Source organism: Xenopus laevis, chromosome 4S (genome assembly GCF_017654675.1).
Source record: "Xenopus laevis strain J_2021 chromosome 4S, Xenopus_laevis_v10.1, whole genome shotgun sequence".
In the NCBI taxonomy this organism is placed as follows: Eukaryota; Metazoa; Chordata; class Amphibia; order Anura; family Pipidae; genus Xenopus; species Xenopus laevis.
In genome coordinates, this window is record NC_054378.1 from 121,105,456 (window position 1) to 121,121,303 (window position 15,848).

At 39.6% G+C, this 15,848-nt stretch overlaps 1 protein-coding gene across 1 annotated transcript; it reads left to right on the plus strand.

Annotated features, from left to right (window-relative positions):
* Nucleotides 1–176: 176 nt before the first annotated feature.
* On the plus strand, nucleotides 177–7,697 carry LOC108715916 (2-epi-5-epi-valiolone synthase). Its single transcript, XM_018261474.2, has 5 exons — nucleotides 177–538; nucleotides 2,032–2,659; nucleotides 3,374–3,607; nucleotides 6,118–6,370; nucleotides 6,920–7,697. The coding sequence occupies exons 1-5, from the start codon at nucleotides 348–350 to the stop codon at nucleotides 7,000–7,002; spliced, it is 1,389 nt and encodes a 462-aa protein (XP_018116963.1). The 5' UTR covers nucleotides 177–347; the 3' UTR covers nucleotides 7,003–7,697.
* The last annotated feature ends 8,151 nt before the right edge of the window (nucleotides 7,698–15,848 follow it).

The following is a 15,848-nucleotide window of genomic DNA, read 5'->3' on the forward strand; positions in this document are numbered from 1 at the left end:
CAAATGGCAGTTGAAGTAGTTTGATTTCATACCCTATAGTTTATATAACCAGAAAATGTTAATTTTGTGGATCCTTCTTTCTGATGTAACTTATATAACTTGTCAATGAACAGTACAACAGCTCCCAAGTCCCAGCCCATCTCCTTGTTGCATTACACAATAGCATTTGTATAAACTGTAAAAACAGGTGACTTAACCTGCCGGGGAACTGCCTCTGCAGCTACTGATTGGCTAAATATTGGCCCAGCATTGTATAAATACATCTCAAGTGCCAGCAAGTTTTAAGCAGCTTTCAACCTTAAAAGAAGCATCCTTGAAAAGAAACTGATACTCCTTAGACTGCAAAGATGCCAGCTGGTGAAATATACCCAGTTACATCTATTCGGGAGACCTCCAAGAGTGAACTGCCCAGTGTTCATGGCAAGCAGAAAGAATACAAGCTGATCCAGGTGAAGAACACTTGGTGTCGGGTGGAGAGTGGGCATGAAATTCCATGTACTTGGGAAGAAGACCAGATTATGGTTTCTCAAGCCAAAATGTAAGTTTGGTGGGGAATCGGAGTTGTGCTTTAAGTGTGTTGCCAAGTATTGGAGTAAGTTTGTAATGTCCAGTAACCCATAATATCCAACTAGATGTCTACATGACCAGTAAATGCTACCTGCTGATGGGTTACTATACCAGATACCGATCTGGTTTTGCTGAAAGTTGAACTTTCTCCAGGGCTCAGATGTCTTGGCTGTTATGTTCAGTTGAAAGCACCAATTCAAGATCTTACTCAGGGGCCAATTCACTAACTTCGAGTGAAGGATTCGAAGTAAAAAAACTTAGAATTTTTGTTCTCCTCGACTATCGAATTGGCATAAATTCGCCTGAGTAGAATGATTCGAATAGATCGAGCGCAAAAACGCTGCGACTATTTGCCATTCGATAGTCGAAGTACTGGATCGAGCGCAAAAACGCTGCGACTATTCGCCCATTCGATAGTCGAAGTACTGTCTCTTTTAAAAATACTTCGACTGCCTACTTCGCCACCTAAAACCTACCGAATTGCTTTAAAAGCCTATGGGAAAGTCCCATAGGCTTGTTTTCCAAGTTTTTGATAGAATAAAAAGGCATTCGATCGAATGAAAATCCTTCGAGCGAATATTCGATCGAGCGCCTATTCGCCTGGCGAATAGTCGCCAATTCGACTATTCGCCAGCGCGTAAATTCGCCCGAATTGCCTATTCGATTCTATTCCCCAGTCGAATTTCGAGGGATTTAACCCCTCGAAATTTGACCCTTGATGAATTTGCCCCAAAGAGTGAGGACTGAAGACAAAACACTTTTATATGCCCTATTATTTATAGAGACAACCTATGACCCTTCAACTGTTGTTGAACCACATCTTTCAGCATTGTCTAACAGCCCTTCAGTTGAGCTCCAACAACAACTAAAAAAATCATAGCTTGGGCAACCCTGATAAAATATGTTCCCATGGTCCTTTTGCCCTACCATATCTCAAATGCTTTTCTTTGGGCCCCACTGTGTTGGGCCAAGGACAGTCTCCCTGCCCACCCAAAGAAAGCTCTGCTCTATTTTTTTGCATCATGAATGTTCTTAAAAGGGGTTGTTCTTGTTCACAATAACTTTTAGTATGATGTAGAAAGTGATATTCTGAGACAATTTGTAATTGGTTTTGATTAATTTTTTATTATTGTGTTTTTTGAGTTATTTTGCTTTTATTCAGCAGCTCTCCAGTTTGTAATTTCAGCAATCTTGTCGCAAGGGTCCAAACTAGCCTAGCAACTATGCTCTTGAATAAGAGACTGGAAGATAAATTGGCGAGGGTCTAAAGAGAAAGATGAATAATAAAAAGTAGCAATAACAATACAGAGAATTTTTTTAGATGGGAGTCAGCTGGAAAGCATCAGAGGAAGAAGGCAAACAATTCAATAACTAGTAAAGTTGCTTAGAATTAGCTATTCTATAACATACTATGTTATCTTGAATGTGCCCCACCCCTTTAAATATTGTTTTATTTCTTTACAGTGGGGAAAATATCTCCAATTCTGGAATATCCTGGACGGTACAGGCTCCCATTGTTTTCCGCTACAAAGTGGTAGAAAGCCAAGACCTCCTAGACCCATGCAATCCTACGCTTCTCTATGGCCATGTGTCTAGTCCTCAAGAGCTGGAGATCTACCAGAAGAAGCCACAAAGGCGTTTAATAGTAATAGACACAACTGTCGATAAATTTTACGGCTACAAAGTCCGAAAGTACTTTGAGGCCAACAATGTTAATTATAAAATTCTCCCTTTCGTAACCACTGAAGAAACCAAATCCATGGATCTGGTGATGAGTATAGTAGAGGAAGTTCACAAATTTTCTCTCGATAGGCGTACTGAGCCGATCATTGCAATTGGAGGAGGCGTGTGTTTGGATATTGTAGGTCTAGCTGCTTCCCTTTACAGGCGACGCACACCTTATATTCGAGTCCCCACCACCCTCCTCTCCTACGTTGATGCAAGTGTTGGGGCCAAGAATGGGGTCAATTTCTGCAACTGCAAAAATAAGCTGGGAAGCTACACTCCTCCTGCCGCCACTTTCCTGGACAGGTCCTTCATCAAAACGATTCCACGCCGACAGATCTCCAATGGCCTCGGTGAAATTCTAAAGGTACTTATAGATGCCAGTCAATGGATTCTTCATTGTCCCAAAGTTAGGAATCTCCCATCAGTATCACTGCAACAACATTTTTGCAGCACATTCCATCGCTGTTTATAGTACATCATGCTCATGCTATGCCTGACGTTTACTATACCTTCTCCTGCAACATAAGGTGGAAAAGTCCAGGGTTTTTTTACCATTTACTGTAAACATCATCTTTGTTTCATGCTAAACATAAAAAGGATGTGAACCTAAAAATTTTGTGTAATAAAATCAAAATTAATTTAGAAGCAACTTACTAATATAAGTGAATCAGTTTAATGTTATTTATAACTGTAATTGCTATTAAGAGCTGTTTTTTTGCTATCCCCAGCAGTGTTGGTTCCCACTACTAAAAAAATGTGAGCTATATGTGCAATAGTGAGCTCTCCTCCAGTCACCAATCCAGTTTCCACAATGTTTAGCACAGTTCTGTGTTTTTTCCTTTACAAATCTAATCATTGCAGAAAATGCAAGGCATTTTGGGAAATGGAGTCGGTGGAGAGCTGATGTTTTAGTGTTAAAAAAAGTCAGAAACAGCAGTGCACAGATATGTAGATATAATAGCTTAGCAAGGATACATATAACTTTAAATAGCCATTACCTTTACAATTTCATTCATTTTTATTATGTAAAATCATATTAAACTTTTTTTATATATATGTCATATATTTTATCTCCCAGATGGCGTTAATGAAACATAAGGGTTTGTTTGAACTCCTGGAGCTGCATGGGAAACACCTTTTAGATACAAAATTTCAAACGAGGAGTGGTGTTACAAACCATGGGGACCCCGCCCTAAAGACCACGAGACTTGCCATTGAAACAATGTTGCAGGAGCTGGCCCCAAATCTCTGGGAGGATGATCTAGACCGCTTGGTTGACTATGGACATGTCATCAGCCCAGAGCTTGAGATGGTACGTGTGTTTTGTATTTTGCTTTCTTCATTTGTTAATCAAAATAAATAAGATATGAAGATTTTGATGGAAAACTAATTGCAGGGTTGGTTTTAGATTAGGGCAATTTCCGGGCCTCCTGTGTAAAAGGCAGTGTTGACACCAGGGGTTGACACCAGGGGCCCACCAAAAAACAGTAGAGCAGGGGCCCACTCTCAGTACAGGTATAGGATCCCTTATCCGGAAACCCGATATCCAGAAAGCTCCGAATCACGGAATGGCTGTTTCCCATAGACTCCATTTTATCCAAATAATCCAAACTTTTAAAAATTATTTCCTTTTTCTCTGTAATAATAAAACAGTACCTTGTACTTGATCTCAACTAAGATATAATTAATCCTTATTGAAAGCAGAACCAGCCTATTGGGTTTATTTAATGTTTAAATAGATTTCTAGTAGACTTAAGCATGAAGACCCAAATTACAGAAAGATCTGTTATCCGGCAAACCACAGGTCCCGAGCATTCTGGATAACAGGTCCCATACCTGTACTATTATTCTTCCTCTCCTCAATCAACCTCTGTTCTCCAAGTCTCTTTTCTTTACATACTATAATCTATTATTCCATCTATTTAGCCTCTTTGTTCTCATAGAAATAAGGAATATCCATGAAATAGGCCAAATGTTTAGAAGCAGGAGGGCCCACTGATACATTGGGCCCACTCGGATTTTTCTTGGTATTTTCAAAGGGCTGAAAACACATATAAAAGTAAAATACATATATTATGTGCACATATGTACAGTTATGGGATCCATTATCCATCCTGAAACCCATTACACAGAAAGTCCGAATAAAGGGAAGGCCCATTTTATTCAAATAAATCAGAATTTTTAAATATATTTCCATATTTCTCTGTAATAATAAAACAGTATCTTAGACTTGATCCAAGCTAAGATGTAATTAATCCTTGCTGAAGGCAAAACAACCATATTGCATTTATTAAATGTTTCAATTATTTTTCAGTAGACTTAAGGTATGAAGATCCAAATTACAGCAAAATCCGAAAATTATCCGGAAAACCTCTGGATAACAGGTCCCATACCAGTAAATGTTCCACAATGATTGATTATTCCAAATCTAGTTCAAAAGATTCCATAACCACCCGACGAAGAGTTCAGACTCTAATTCTGGGTTTAGTGTTCTCTGCAGAAAATCACTCCAGGGGCATGTACAAGTCTGAGCCTTCTTTTTTTCATATTTTTAAAAAATAATTAAGGGAAATATATAACCTCTTTTTGACATGAGTTTATTCAAAGGCAAATAGCACATAGTATTTAGTGTACACATAAACATTCATTAATAACTTGTTTGACTTTTCTGTGTGAGGTTGAGAGGGCACATTTCTCCGGCATCCAGACCTGTCAATCAGAATCTTGATGAACTACTGTTGGTGTCTGACCTTATTTGCTTTCTAGTAATTATCTGTCATAAGTTATGTGTTCCGCCTGGTGCTCTGTACCTCCTGGGGGATCTGCACAATCCTTTATAGAGTAGACAGGCACAACAGACATTTGAAGCGGGATAACCCCTGTGTGTTTATTAAGTGCAAGCCATGTAAAGTTTCAGAGAGAACCCCTTTGACAGACAATGAAGGGGTTCTCCCCAAAATGTTACATGGCTTGCACTAAAAAACCCAAAAACCCATGCGTTTTTAGTGCAAGCCATGCAATGAATCTTTCCTTAATTTAGATCTGCATACCTTAAGTCTATTAGAAATTCATTAAATAATAAGTAAACATTAAATAAACCCAATAGGCTGGTTTTGCCTCCAATAAGGATTAATCACAGTATATCTTAGTTTGGATCAAGCTACTGTTTTATTATTACAGAGAAAGGGATATAATTTTGAAACATTTGGATTATTTTATTATAATGGAGTCTATGGAAGATGGCATTTCCGTAATTCGAAGTTTTGGGATAACGGGTTTTCAGTATAACGGATCCCATACCTGTATAATATATATATATACAGTATATATATATTACGGTAGAGGCAGGCTGCACATCTCGAAAAAAATTCACAACCTGGGTGCTCTAGTCAGGAGGATAAATACAAACAGTCTATATTACTGGCACTCACAGGATTTTCATAGAGAGTCAAACAGTTGAAGTTGAGAAAAAAGTGATCACGTTTAATAAACATGGCAAATTAGACTTTTATGTAGTGGTATCTTTTCAAGTATGTCTTATTTGTTTTGTTGATGAATGACATAAGGCCTTGTTTGTATAATATGGCAATAGCACTCATTTACCAACACCGGTGCTAAATAAGTCCAGTTTCCCAATCAGCAGTTAGTTTGGATTCATATAGTGTCGGATTTGATATAAGATCTGATTTGTTACTGGGGCTAGTTTAGCACCTTTGTTCATAAATGAGCTGTAAAGTGTTTTTGTAATGGAATTTGCCTCTGGGGAAGTCCTTACAAAACATAAAGAGATGTTCAACTTGTTCCTATTGTGACAATTTCCAGAAAGTCTTACCTGCCCTGATGCACGGAGAAGCAGTGAACATAGATATGGCATTCATGACACACGTATCGTATGTGCGAGGACTGATTACACTGGAGGAGAAGGAACGTACCATTCAGTGTATGAGAGGTCTGGAGCTTCCAGTTTGGCATACAGACTGTACAATGCCGCTTATTAAGAAAGCCCTAGCTGAACGATTCAAGCACAGTGGCGGAAAGATGCGACTCCCTCTACCAACAGGACTGGGAACTGCAGGTACTGCAATGAATCAATTAATTTATTTTTATATCTAAATTACACCATTTACATTGCAAATAATTCACTCTACCATATAAAATTGAATTCCTGAACCAGCGCAAGTATATGCTTTTAGTTTTAATATTGATGAGTAGGCGCCATCTCAAGTTATTTTGCCTGGTCATGTGCTTTCAGAAAGAGCCAGCACTTTAGGATGGAACTGCTTTCTGGCAGGCTGTTGTTTCTCCTACTCAATGTAACTGAATGTGTCTCAGTGGAACCTGGATTTTACTATTGAGTGCTGTTCTTAGATCTACCAGGCATCTGTTATATTGTGTTAAGGAGCTGCTATCTGGTTACCTTCCTATTGTTCTGCTGATGGGCTGCTGAGGGGGGAAGGGAGGGGGTGATATCAATCCAACTTGCAGTACAGCAGTAAAGAGTGACTGAAGTTTATCAGAGCACAAGTCACATAACTGGGGGCAGCTGGGAAACTGACAATATGTCTAGCCCCATGTCAGATCTCTGAATTGACATGATATTCTGTGCCTTTTATTTATTTCCTAGAAATCTTCAACGATGTGAGTGACAATACTATAGAAGCAGCCTATAAAACTTGGGAAGAGGACTGCAGAGACAATATTCCATGAGCATTAGCTGGACAGAAGACATCTGAGACCTCTACATGGAGTTATTGGCATTCTAAGCCCAATGGGTTTCTGTGATTTATTCCACAAGTTACTTTGCCTAAACCTGAGGATGTTCCTACACTTCAAACCAGCAACATTCACAATGAAGACCGCTGGGAAACCATGTCTCATTAAGCACTTTAGTTCAAGAAACCATTATTGGGACATTTCAGAACTCAACAGTGTGGGACAAATTAGACTGTAGGTTTTGAGAAACAATGGAAGTAGGTTTGAGCTTTCTCTTAAATTCATTGTAGGAAAATACCAGGAGTGAGATATATATATATATATATGTATATAATTTGTGAAATGTCTGTAAAACAAATGATTGTGGTTACAACTGTATTTTTATAATTGTACTATGCACAATAATATTGTATGTTTAAGACTGGGTAGCAATCTAGTGGAACACCATAGCCTGCTGTATGTGATAGGATAGATATTGTGAGCCTTGATCTTGCCTAGAGCTACTAACAGTGATATGTACAACAGGCAATGAAGGCTTGAAACAGAAAATATGTATCCTCTTACCTGGACAGCTTTACTCCCTTTGTTTTAGTTTGAATAGAGAATAGAATGTGTTATGTTTACTGAATATTCCTTCCTTATGTGTTTGAACTTGCAAATAAATGAAAGCTGCCATACTGGTTTCTTTGACTGGTCCGTATGGTGTTTGTGTCAGTGGGGGCCTATGACAACCTAAGCCAATATACATGAAAAGTTCAGTTTGTGTAGTTACCTATACCTCATACAGGTATGGGATCCGTTATCTGTAAACCTGTTCTCTAGAATGATGAAAAGCCATCTCCCATAGACTCCATTTTATCCAAATAATCCAAATTTTTAAAATTGATTCTTTTTTCTCTCCCACTGTCTTTTGTCATCCCCGTCGCCTCCATTTTATTTGCTCAAATTTTCATCATCGGGAAGCAATTGGGATTGGCGAACGGGAAATTTAAAACTACTGTATCTCCTGTACATCCCCAGCGTTTCTGAACCAATGTGGGTGTGGTTGGGCATCATGCCGCCCCCTAAAATCCTGCCGCCCTAGGCCCAGGCATTGGTGGCCTCTCCACAAATCCAAATAATAATAGTAATAATTAAACAGTAGCTTGTACTTGATCCCAACTAAGATATAATTAATCCTTATTGGAGGCAAAACCACTTTATTTATTGTTTACATGATTTTCTATTAGACTTAAGGTATGAAGACCCAATTACAGAAAGATCCATTATCAGGAAAACCCCAGGTCCTGAGCATTCTTGATAACGGGTTCCATACCTGTCTAGAATCTCTATTTAAAGGGAATACATAGACATTCAAATCCCATTTTTAAAAGAGAAGGGAAGTCTTTTTGCACTTGGGGGTGCCAAATGTTAGGCACCCCAAGTGATTGTATTGACTTGCCTGAAACCCCGGGCCGGTGCTCCTATCAGCAGAAAACTGCACCGGCCCGGGGTTATATCAGTGAGCACAACGGAGCCATCCTCTTCCGGCTTCTTCTTTCTTCAAATTTCCCGGGGGCAGACGCATGCGCAGTAGAATGAAATAGCCGACTTTTTAGTTAAAGTTCGATCTTTTACTCTAATGCGCATGCACAGCCGCGAGAAGAAAGAAGAAGCCGGAAGAGAATCGCTCCGTGGTGCTCACTGGTATAACCCCGGGCCGGTGCAGTTTTCTGCTGATAGGAGCACTGGCCCGGGGTTTCAGGTAAGTCAATACAATCATTTGGGGGTGCCTAACATTTGGCACCCACAAGTGCACCAAGCCTTTCCTTCTCCTTTAAAAGGTATGCAGTATATTTTCCTTTGCATGCCATCTATTATATTGCTAATACCCACCTATAAACTATCAGCAAACCATTCATGTATTGCCTTTATGAAACCAAAGTATTTGGGAATTATTTTAAACCGTACCCTATGGGTATAACGAGAAAACTCAGCTGCTTAATGCTAATTTTCCAAATACAGTACAATATGACAATATAACACTTGATATGCTATGATGACATCATGATGTGTAACCGGTGTGTTCATTTAAAAGAAAAAGAAAGTTCAGTCAGCGCTGTATAATCTTTATGAAGATGGCAGTTGGATATATGAATTATATATAGCATACTTAGTTTATATCTTATAAAAATTTAAACTAAATGAAATAAAGGACATTGGTGTTGATATTTGTAATAAATTAATTTAATCAGATCTTGTGGAAGACTCATCTTCTTTACGATTCTTGCTGTGTGTGTGGTTTGGCTTCTTGTGCAGAAATGATAAGTGTTAACAGGGTGGTTCCCCTTTAAGGTAACTTTTAGTATGTTATTGAATGGCTACTTCTAAGCAACTTTTTAGTTGGCCTTCATTTTTTCTTATGTATAGTTTTTGAATTATTTTCCTTCTTCTTCTGAATCTTTCCAGCTTTCAAATGGGGGGTCACTGACCCCATCTAAAAAACAAATGCTCTGTAAGGCTACAAATGTATTGTTATTGCTACTTGTTATTACTCATCTTTCTATTCAGGCCTCTCCTATTCATATTCCAGTTAAGAGTAATTTGTATCCTAGCCATTGGATTGCTGAAATTACAAACTGGAGAGCTGCTGAATAAAATGCTAAATAACTCAAAAACCACAAATAATATAAAATGAAAACCAATTGAAAATTGACTCAGAATATCACTCTCTACTAATGATGGGAGAATTTGTCCTGTTTTGTTTTGCTGCAAAATTCGCGAATTTCCCACGAAATTTGCGAAACGGCGAAAAAATTTTGAAATGTAAATTTTCAATGGGCAACCGAATAATGTTTAAGAATCATGTAAAGAGAGCCGCACATACACCATATTGTTTTGCAGGCGGGGAACCTGCCCCTTTTATTTTAACCACCCATACATCAATGTTTCGGGGGGGATATCACCCTCCCTTCATCAGGATAATCACATAGTGTTGGCTGACAGTTTTAAAGCCTTAGTAGACACACCCAAAAAAAAACTCCCATGATTCCCCAAGTCCATTGGAAATCCAAAGCGAGGCTTGGAACTCTGTCCAATTAAGTCCCATGTTAATGTCCATTTTGTGTTGTTTGGAACACAATGTCCATTCAAATTACATAAAGATTGATTATATACATAGCAGGCAAATGAGTACCTTGTTATTTCAATAATTGGTCTTTCACAATATAATTTTGTATTGTATCACATTAACAATCATATTAATAGTGTAACATAATTACTCACGGCCCGCAGGGTCAATTAACATTATTATATTTACCCTTCTTTATCCCCTGGCCAAATTTATCTGTGAAAGAAAAAAAGTGTCAGTATCACCACATAAAACAATAAAATTTATAAAAAACAATTATCCTAAAGCAAAAACATAAGAAACTTGTAACATACTTATTTGAAATTAAAACCTAAAGTTTTTTTTTGTTTTGTTTTTTAAGGAATACATTGGTCCAATTCAATAATCTCCCATCCAGCTATACAAATATTATACTGGTATAGCACCTGTTATACAAAATGTTTGAGACCTGGGGGTTCGGGATAAGAGGTCTTTGTTTTAAATTAGATCGCCATACCTTAAATTTACAAAAAATCATGTAAACATTAAATAAACCAATAGGATTATTTTGCTTCCAATAAGAATTAATTATATTTTCGGTACAGGTTCATTATTACAGAGAAAAAGGAAATCATTTTTAAAAATTTGAATTATTCAATTGAAATTGACTGAATCCAAAAGGGGTTGATCCCATAATAGTACTTAATTGCATTCAATAATTGTCTCCAGCATGGGCAGCCTAACACCCTAAGTACAGTACTGGGGAGAATGCAGCCTGAAGCTGTGGTCATTAAAATGACATAATCACTCCACCCCTGTGGCATCATCCCCCTGTCCCTGTGGCATCACTTCCTGCCAGGGAAAAGTAGCAACCCTGCTATGAATCTTGGACTTAGTCAGGGGTGTAATGTTATATGCAGCAGGTCAGGGTTGGACTGGGGGGGTCTGGGCACGGCTGCACTGCCCACACCCGAGCCCGCCCCACCTAGTTACATTACTGCTCCCATTTGGCTTCAGCTCCCATTTGGCGGCTCCACATCCCCGGGCCCATAAATCAAACGGCCCACCGGGCAGGGGTGGAACTAGGAGTAGCCCGAGGCTCGAAAAATGGGAGGCACTGGACAGGTACCTTTTGAAATGGTCTTCTGCCAACCCCTAGTCCAGGTTCCCTTGCTCCCACTGCTCCACTCTCCCATCTTCTCATCAAGTAGCACATGCTCAGGGGAGCAATGTGGCTGGCCAGGCTGCCTAGGTTGCTAGGTTGTCTTGGCCCACCCCTGCCACAGGGCATTTGCCCGAAAGGCCCGATGTGCAGTCTGGACCTGCTGCCTGCTCACCCCGAATATGCCACCCACCCGCCAGCTCCCAATGCTCCGTCCACCTGTCCCCCAATGCACCACCCACCAGCCTCTTTGTACCTTGTACTTCCTCCCTCTCCTCCTAAAAATGTGAGACTGTTGGTCATGGCAGAGGGCAGGCCTGGGTTGGTGGGCCCATGAGGGCTGGTGTCATCGGATTTTCTCCCAGTGCCCCTCCATCACAGTCCAACCTTACAATGCAATTTCCTTGTTCATCCTACAATGAAGCTGCTGGCAAAATGATAGCCATGTGACCTGGGAATTCGATATAAAGGCTACACCAACCAGTCCATGCTCCCCAGATCATTATGTCCATAAAGTCAGTTGAATAATGCATTTGTATAGTACAAGGATAGGATAAAAGGTGAACTGTTTACTAAAAATCACTGAAACATTACATGAACCCAATACAATTGTTTTGCCACCAATGTGGATTCATGAAGCTTAGTTAGGATCAAGTACAAGATATTGTTTTATTAATAGAGAGAAAAACAAAATCAATTTTAAAAGTTAGAATTATTTGCTTAAAATGGATTATATGGGGGTTGGCCTTCCCGTAATTCAGATCTTTCTGGATAATGAGTTTCCAGTTAAGGGATCCCATACCTGTAATATTGTACAGAAATATGTTCAGTATGTACTGGGAATGAGATCAATCAAAGTTCTAGGCTGGATTTTAAAGAAAGTAGAGTGAGAACAGGTGCCCCTTTATTTAAGAGCAGCATGGGTCAGGGGTGGGGTGGTTCTGGCTTGTAACGGGGCTGGTGGGCACAAATATAATATATTTCACACGGATGAGAAAGAGATCACAAAGTGGCTGAGGTACATGGTTACACCCCTGATCTACCCAACATTGCCCCACTATTCACAAACCCTTCCAATTATCCGCCAACCCCCACCTGCTTCTCCACGTGCCCCTCAAGACCTGCAAATCAGACTTTATATATATTTTTTTATAGATTCCTATAGACTGCAACACACCCTGTACCCCCGTGATGGCCTTGACAAGGTCTTGGAGGCAACTCTTCTCCAAGCATGACTGAAGAATTACTTCATGGTGGCAGGTGCCACTTATACGAAATAGAGGTAGTTATAGAAATCCCAGACATGCTCCATAATAATAAATATTATTTACCCATAATATCAGGGGTATGTGCAGCTCCATTATCTGCAAGACATATCGTGGCATCTAAAAGTTTCAACATTTGTAGGACAATACTGCAAAGTGCATCCCTTAGGTAAAGAGAACCCCATTTTAATTAATTATTTTTTATTTCAGGTTACTATATTCCCATGCAGCCGGTGCTAACTTATGTCGCCATGCTTTATGAGGATGGGGAGATTTCTTCACCTCCACTTTCCATAATTGCCCTTGAGTGTAATATCCAGTTTCAAAAGATCTCATCTGCTCCAACCTTAGGAAGATTGGAACTTCTACTTATCTTGACAAAAATATTAGCAGTCATTTACAAAGTTCCTAGACACAAGTGCAAGAGCAGTAAGAGGTCCAAAAGTATGTACCTTAGTGCTCATTCTAAAAACATTTGCTTTCAGGGTCTGGCTCAGGGTCGAACTGGGCTGCTGGAAACTCTGGGCACTCCGTCTGAACACTCCCAATCGTAGCTATAACGGAAAGAAGTTAAAGGAATGTGCGGCAGAAGAGACGTTTGTGGCGGAAAGGTGGAGAGCATTGGGGGCCCCTAAAGTAGCAACCCCAGTGGGCCCTGACACCCCAGTCTGACGCTGGTTTGGTGAGCTCTGCAGCCCTGGCAGCCCTGTCCATATACCACATGCCACAGAGCAGGAGACAAGTACAGGGCTTTGTTGTGGTCTATGTCTGACATCACTTCCTAACTTGTGTTGTTTTATGGGATGGACAGGGAGGAGGGGTTTGCCTATGTGCCGCCACTCATTCCTCTTCAATGAGTGCCGCCAAATGTACTGTATTCACATAGGGGACACATGCCTTTGCGTTCTGTTTTGAAATGCAGAAACTTGTACCAAAGTGCAGAGCAAGACACAATGTGCAATTAGCCCATATTGTTTGCACTTTGAACTGCACTTAATAAAAGACCCTTTTTGTCACCCTTAACTGTAGACCCTAAATTCTACAAGACAATAAGACGTACGAATATAATACATTTCAGATCACCCATCACCTCCAACATCAACAATAACTGAGCAACTTGGGATACATTTTAAAGGGCACAGCTTAGTCAGACGCTATGTGATATTAAACGATTCAATGCTTTCACTTTGTTATGCAACAGAATACACTACCAGTGTAAAGCACAATATCTGCTGCATTTTGCTCCCTCCCAATTTCAGGTTATGTATAAGCCTCCAGCATATTGTGCCAAAACGTGACTGCATTAGGTAAAAGAGCAGTGACACAAGGAGTTATTCAACTTCAGTTTGATTGATTAGTCATCCCTCAGAACAAGACTTTACACATCTCAATCAGTTATACAAGAGATGTTGTATAATCTCCCTGCAGTCAGTTCACAATCTAATTAAAGATGTCAGTTTAATGGTGTGGTTAATTGTTTGTAGATATAATATTGCTTAATCTTCTCTTCTGAAAACCTTTGTACACAAATTGTTGACCTTTGACATAGGTTAAAGTGCTAACTAAACTAGGAAAGCCCAGATAAATCCATAACATGCATGTACTGTAATTTACAATTGCATTGGCTCTTCGTGATGTGTTTCTATGAGACTCTGAAATGGGACACTTGTCTCTTGCAAAACCTGTTTATTGTTCTTGGTGTGTATGACTCACAGATGCATTGGAAATATTGTCAATGTTACTGACCCTTCGACTTCTGGCTTTAATGTCTGATACATAAATGTATATCAGCAAGTTCTAAGGATGAGAGACTAAGGAGGGAATTCACAAAAATGTTTGTTGTGACTAAGGTGGCCATACCTTTAAGATGGCCATACATGAAAAGATCCGCTCTTTTTGGCGATGCCTTGAGGTGGGCAAAAAATGTGTGAATTTCCAGGGAAATGTTGAAAAATTCACAAAATGCGAATTTTGACGCCTGCGACAATTTTGCAAATGTATTACTCATGGGCCAAACCTGGAAATTCACCTCAAATTCTGGTGAATTTATTCACCCATCACATTGGTCACCAATAACCCTGGACTTGAGGGCAGAGCCACCTGCTTGGCTGTAAGGACAGTTCCTGAAACTCCATGACAATACCAATCTCTAGTTGTGTTACTAGCAAAAAAGAACGACAGGACATGACAGCTTGTTTATATAAACTATAGTTGTCTTTTTGAAGCAAACACACCAGTTTTACTAGTGTTTTACTAGTATATTATATTTTTTATTTTTTTGGTGTAACTTTTCCTTTAAAATAAATGCAGCTTTTGATTATTTAATAGTAGGGATCTGTCCCGTTTCACCGAAAAATTTGCGAAATGCATTGAAATCAATGGGAGTCAAATGTACACGCGACAAATTTATACATGTGCAACAATTGCATTAAAGTCAATGGCCGTTTTGCTTGTGGCGACTTTTTTGTCCAAATGCATTAAATAATGTGTGTTTTTTCTCATGGTGACTTTTTTGTTAAGGTGACAATTTTGTTTTGGCGACTTTTATGTTGTGGCAAAATTTTTCGCAGATGATTTTTGCCACAGTTTGGCAAAAGTCCCAACATTTTTTGTCCGGCGAAGATCGGTAGTTTGGTCGATCGGACAGGTTAAAAGATTTCTGTCGGCTGCTGATAATATCTCTGCGTGTATTGCCGATTGAACGATTTTCAGAGGGAGACTTTCACTAGCTTTGGTCTGACATAACTTTCGTACGATTGCTGTCAGGGGCAGAACATTGGCTGATCTGTTCTTTTATACTTTATTTGATCGGAATGGTTAGTGGCAGGTCGGGAGATGGGAAAGTCTGATTGTACGATGATTCGTACGACCGGATCTTTGCGTCTATGGCCAGCTTTAGATAATTGTGGCATAGCCGTATTCCACTTATATTATAGCAAGTTACACAAGTCCGTACTTACTTTTCCAAATCTTCACCAAAACTTCATGCAATTGTATACCTGTAACCTAAAACTCTGGGCAATGTGCTACACAGGTGCTACCACTGGTCTTAAATGTGCAGTGATGCGCTGAAAGAACCAAGAAAGCAAGTGGGGCTGCAATAAAAGGCTGTTACAAACAGTATGTGAAATTGTGTTACTAGCTGTAACCTTTCCATTTTAATTGCCCTTTATTTCTCAGTTACCTTATTTATTACTCAGATGCTGAAAGCTGAAAGTTTCTGCCCAGTGTTGGACTGGGATGCCAGTGGTCCACCAGAAAACCTTAGACCATGGGCCCACTGGAATCCTTAGACCGGTGATCCCCAACCAGTAGCTCGTGAGTA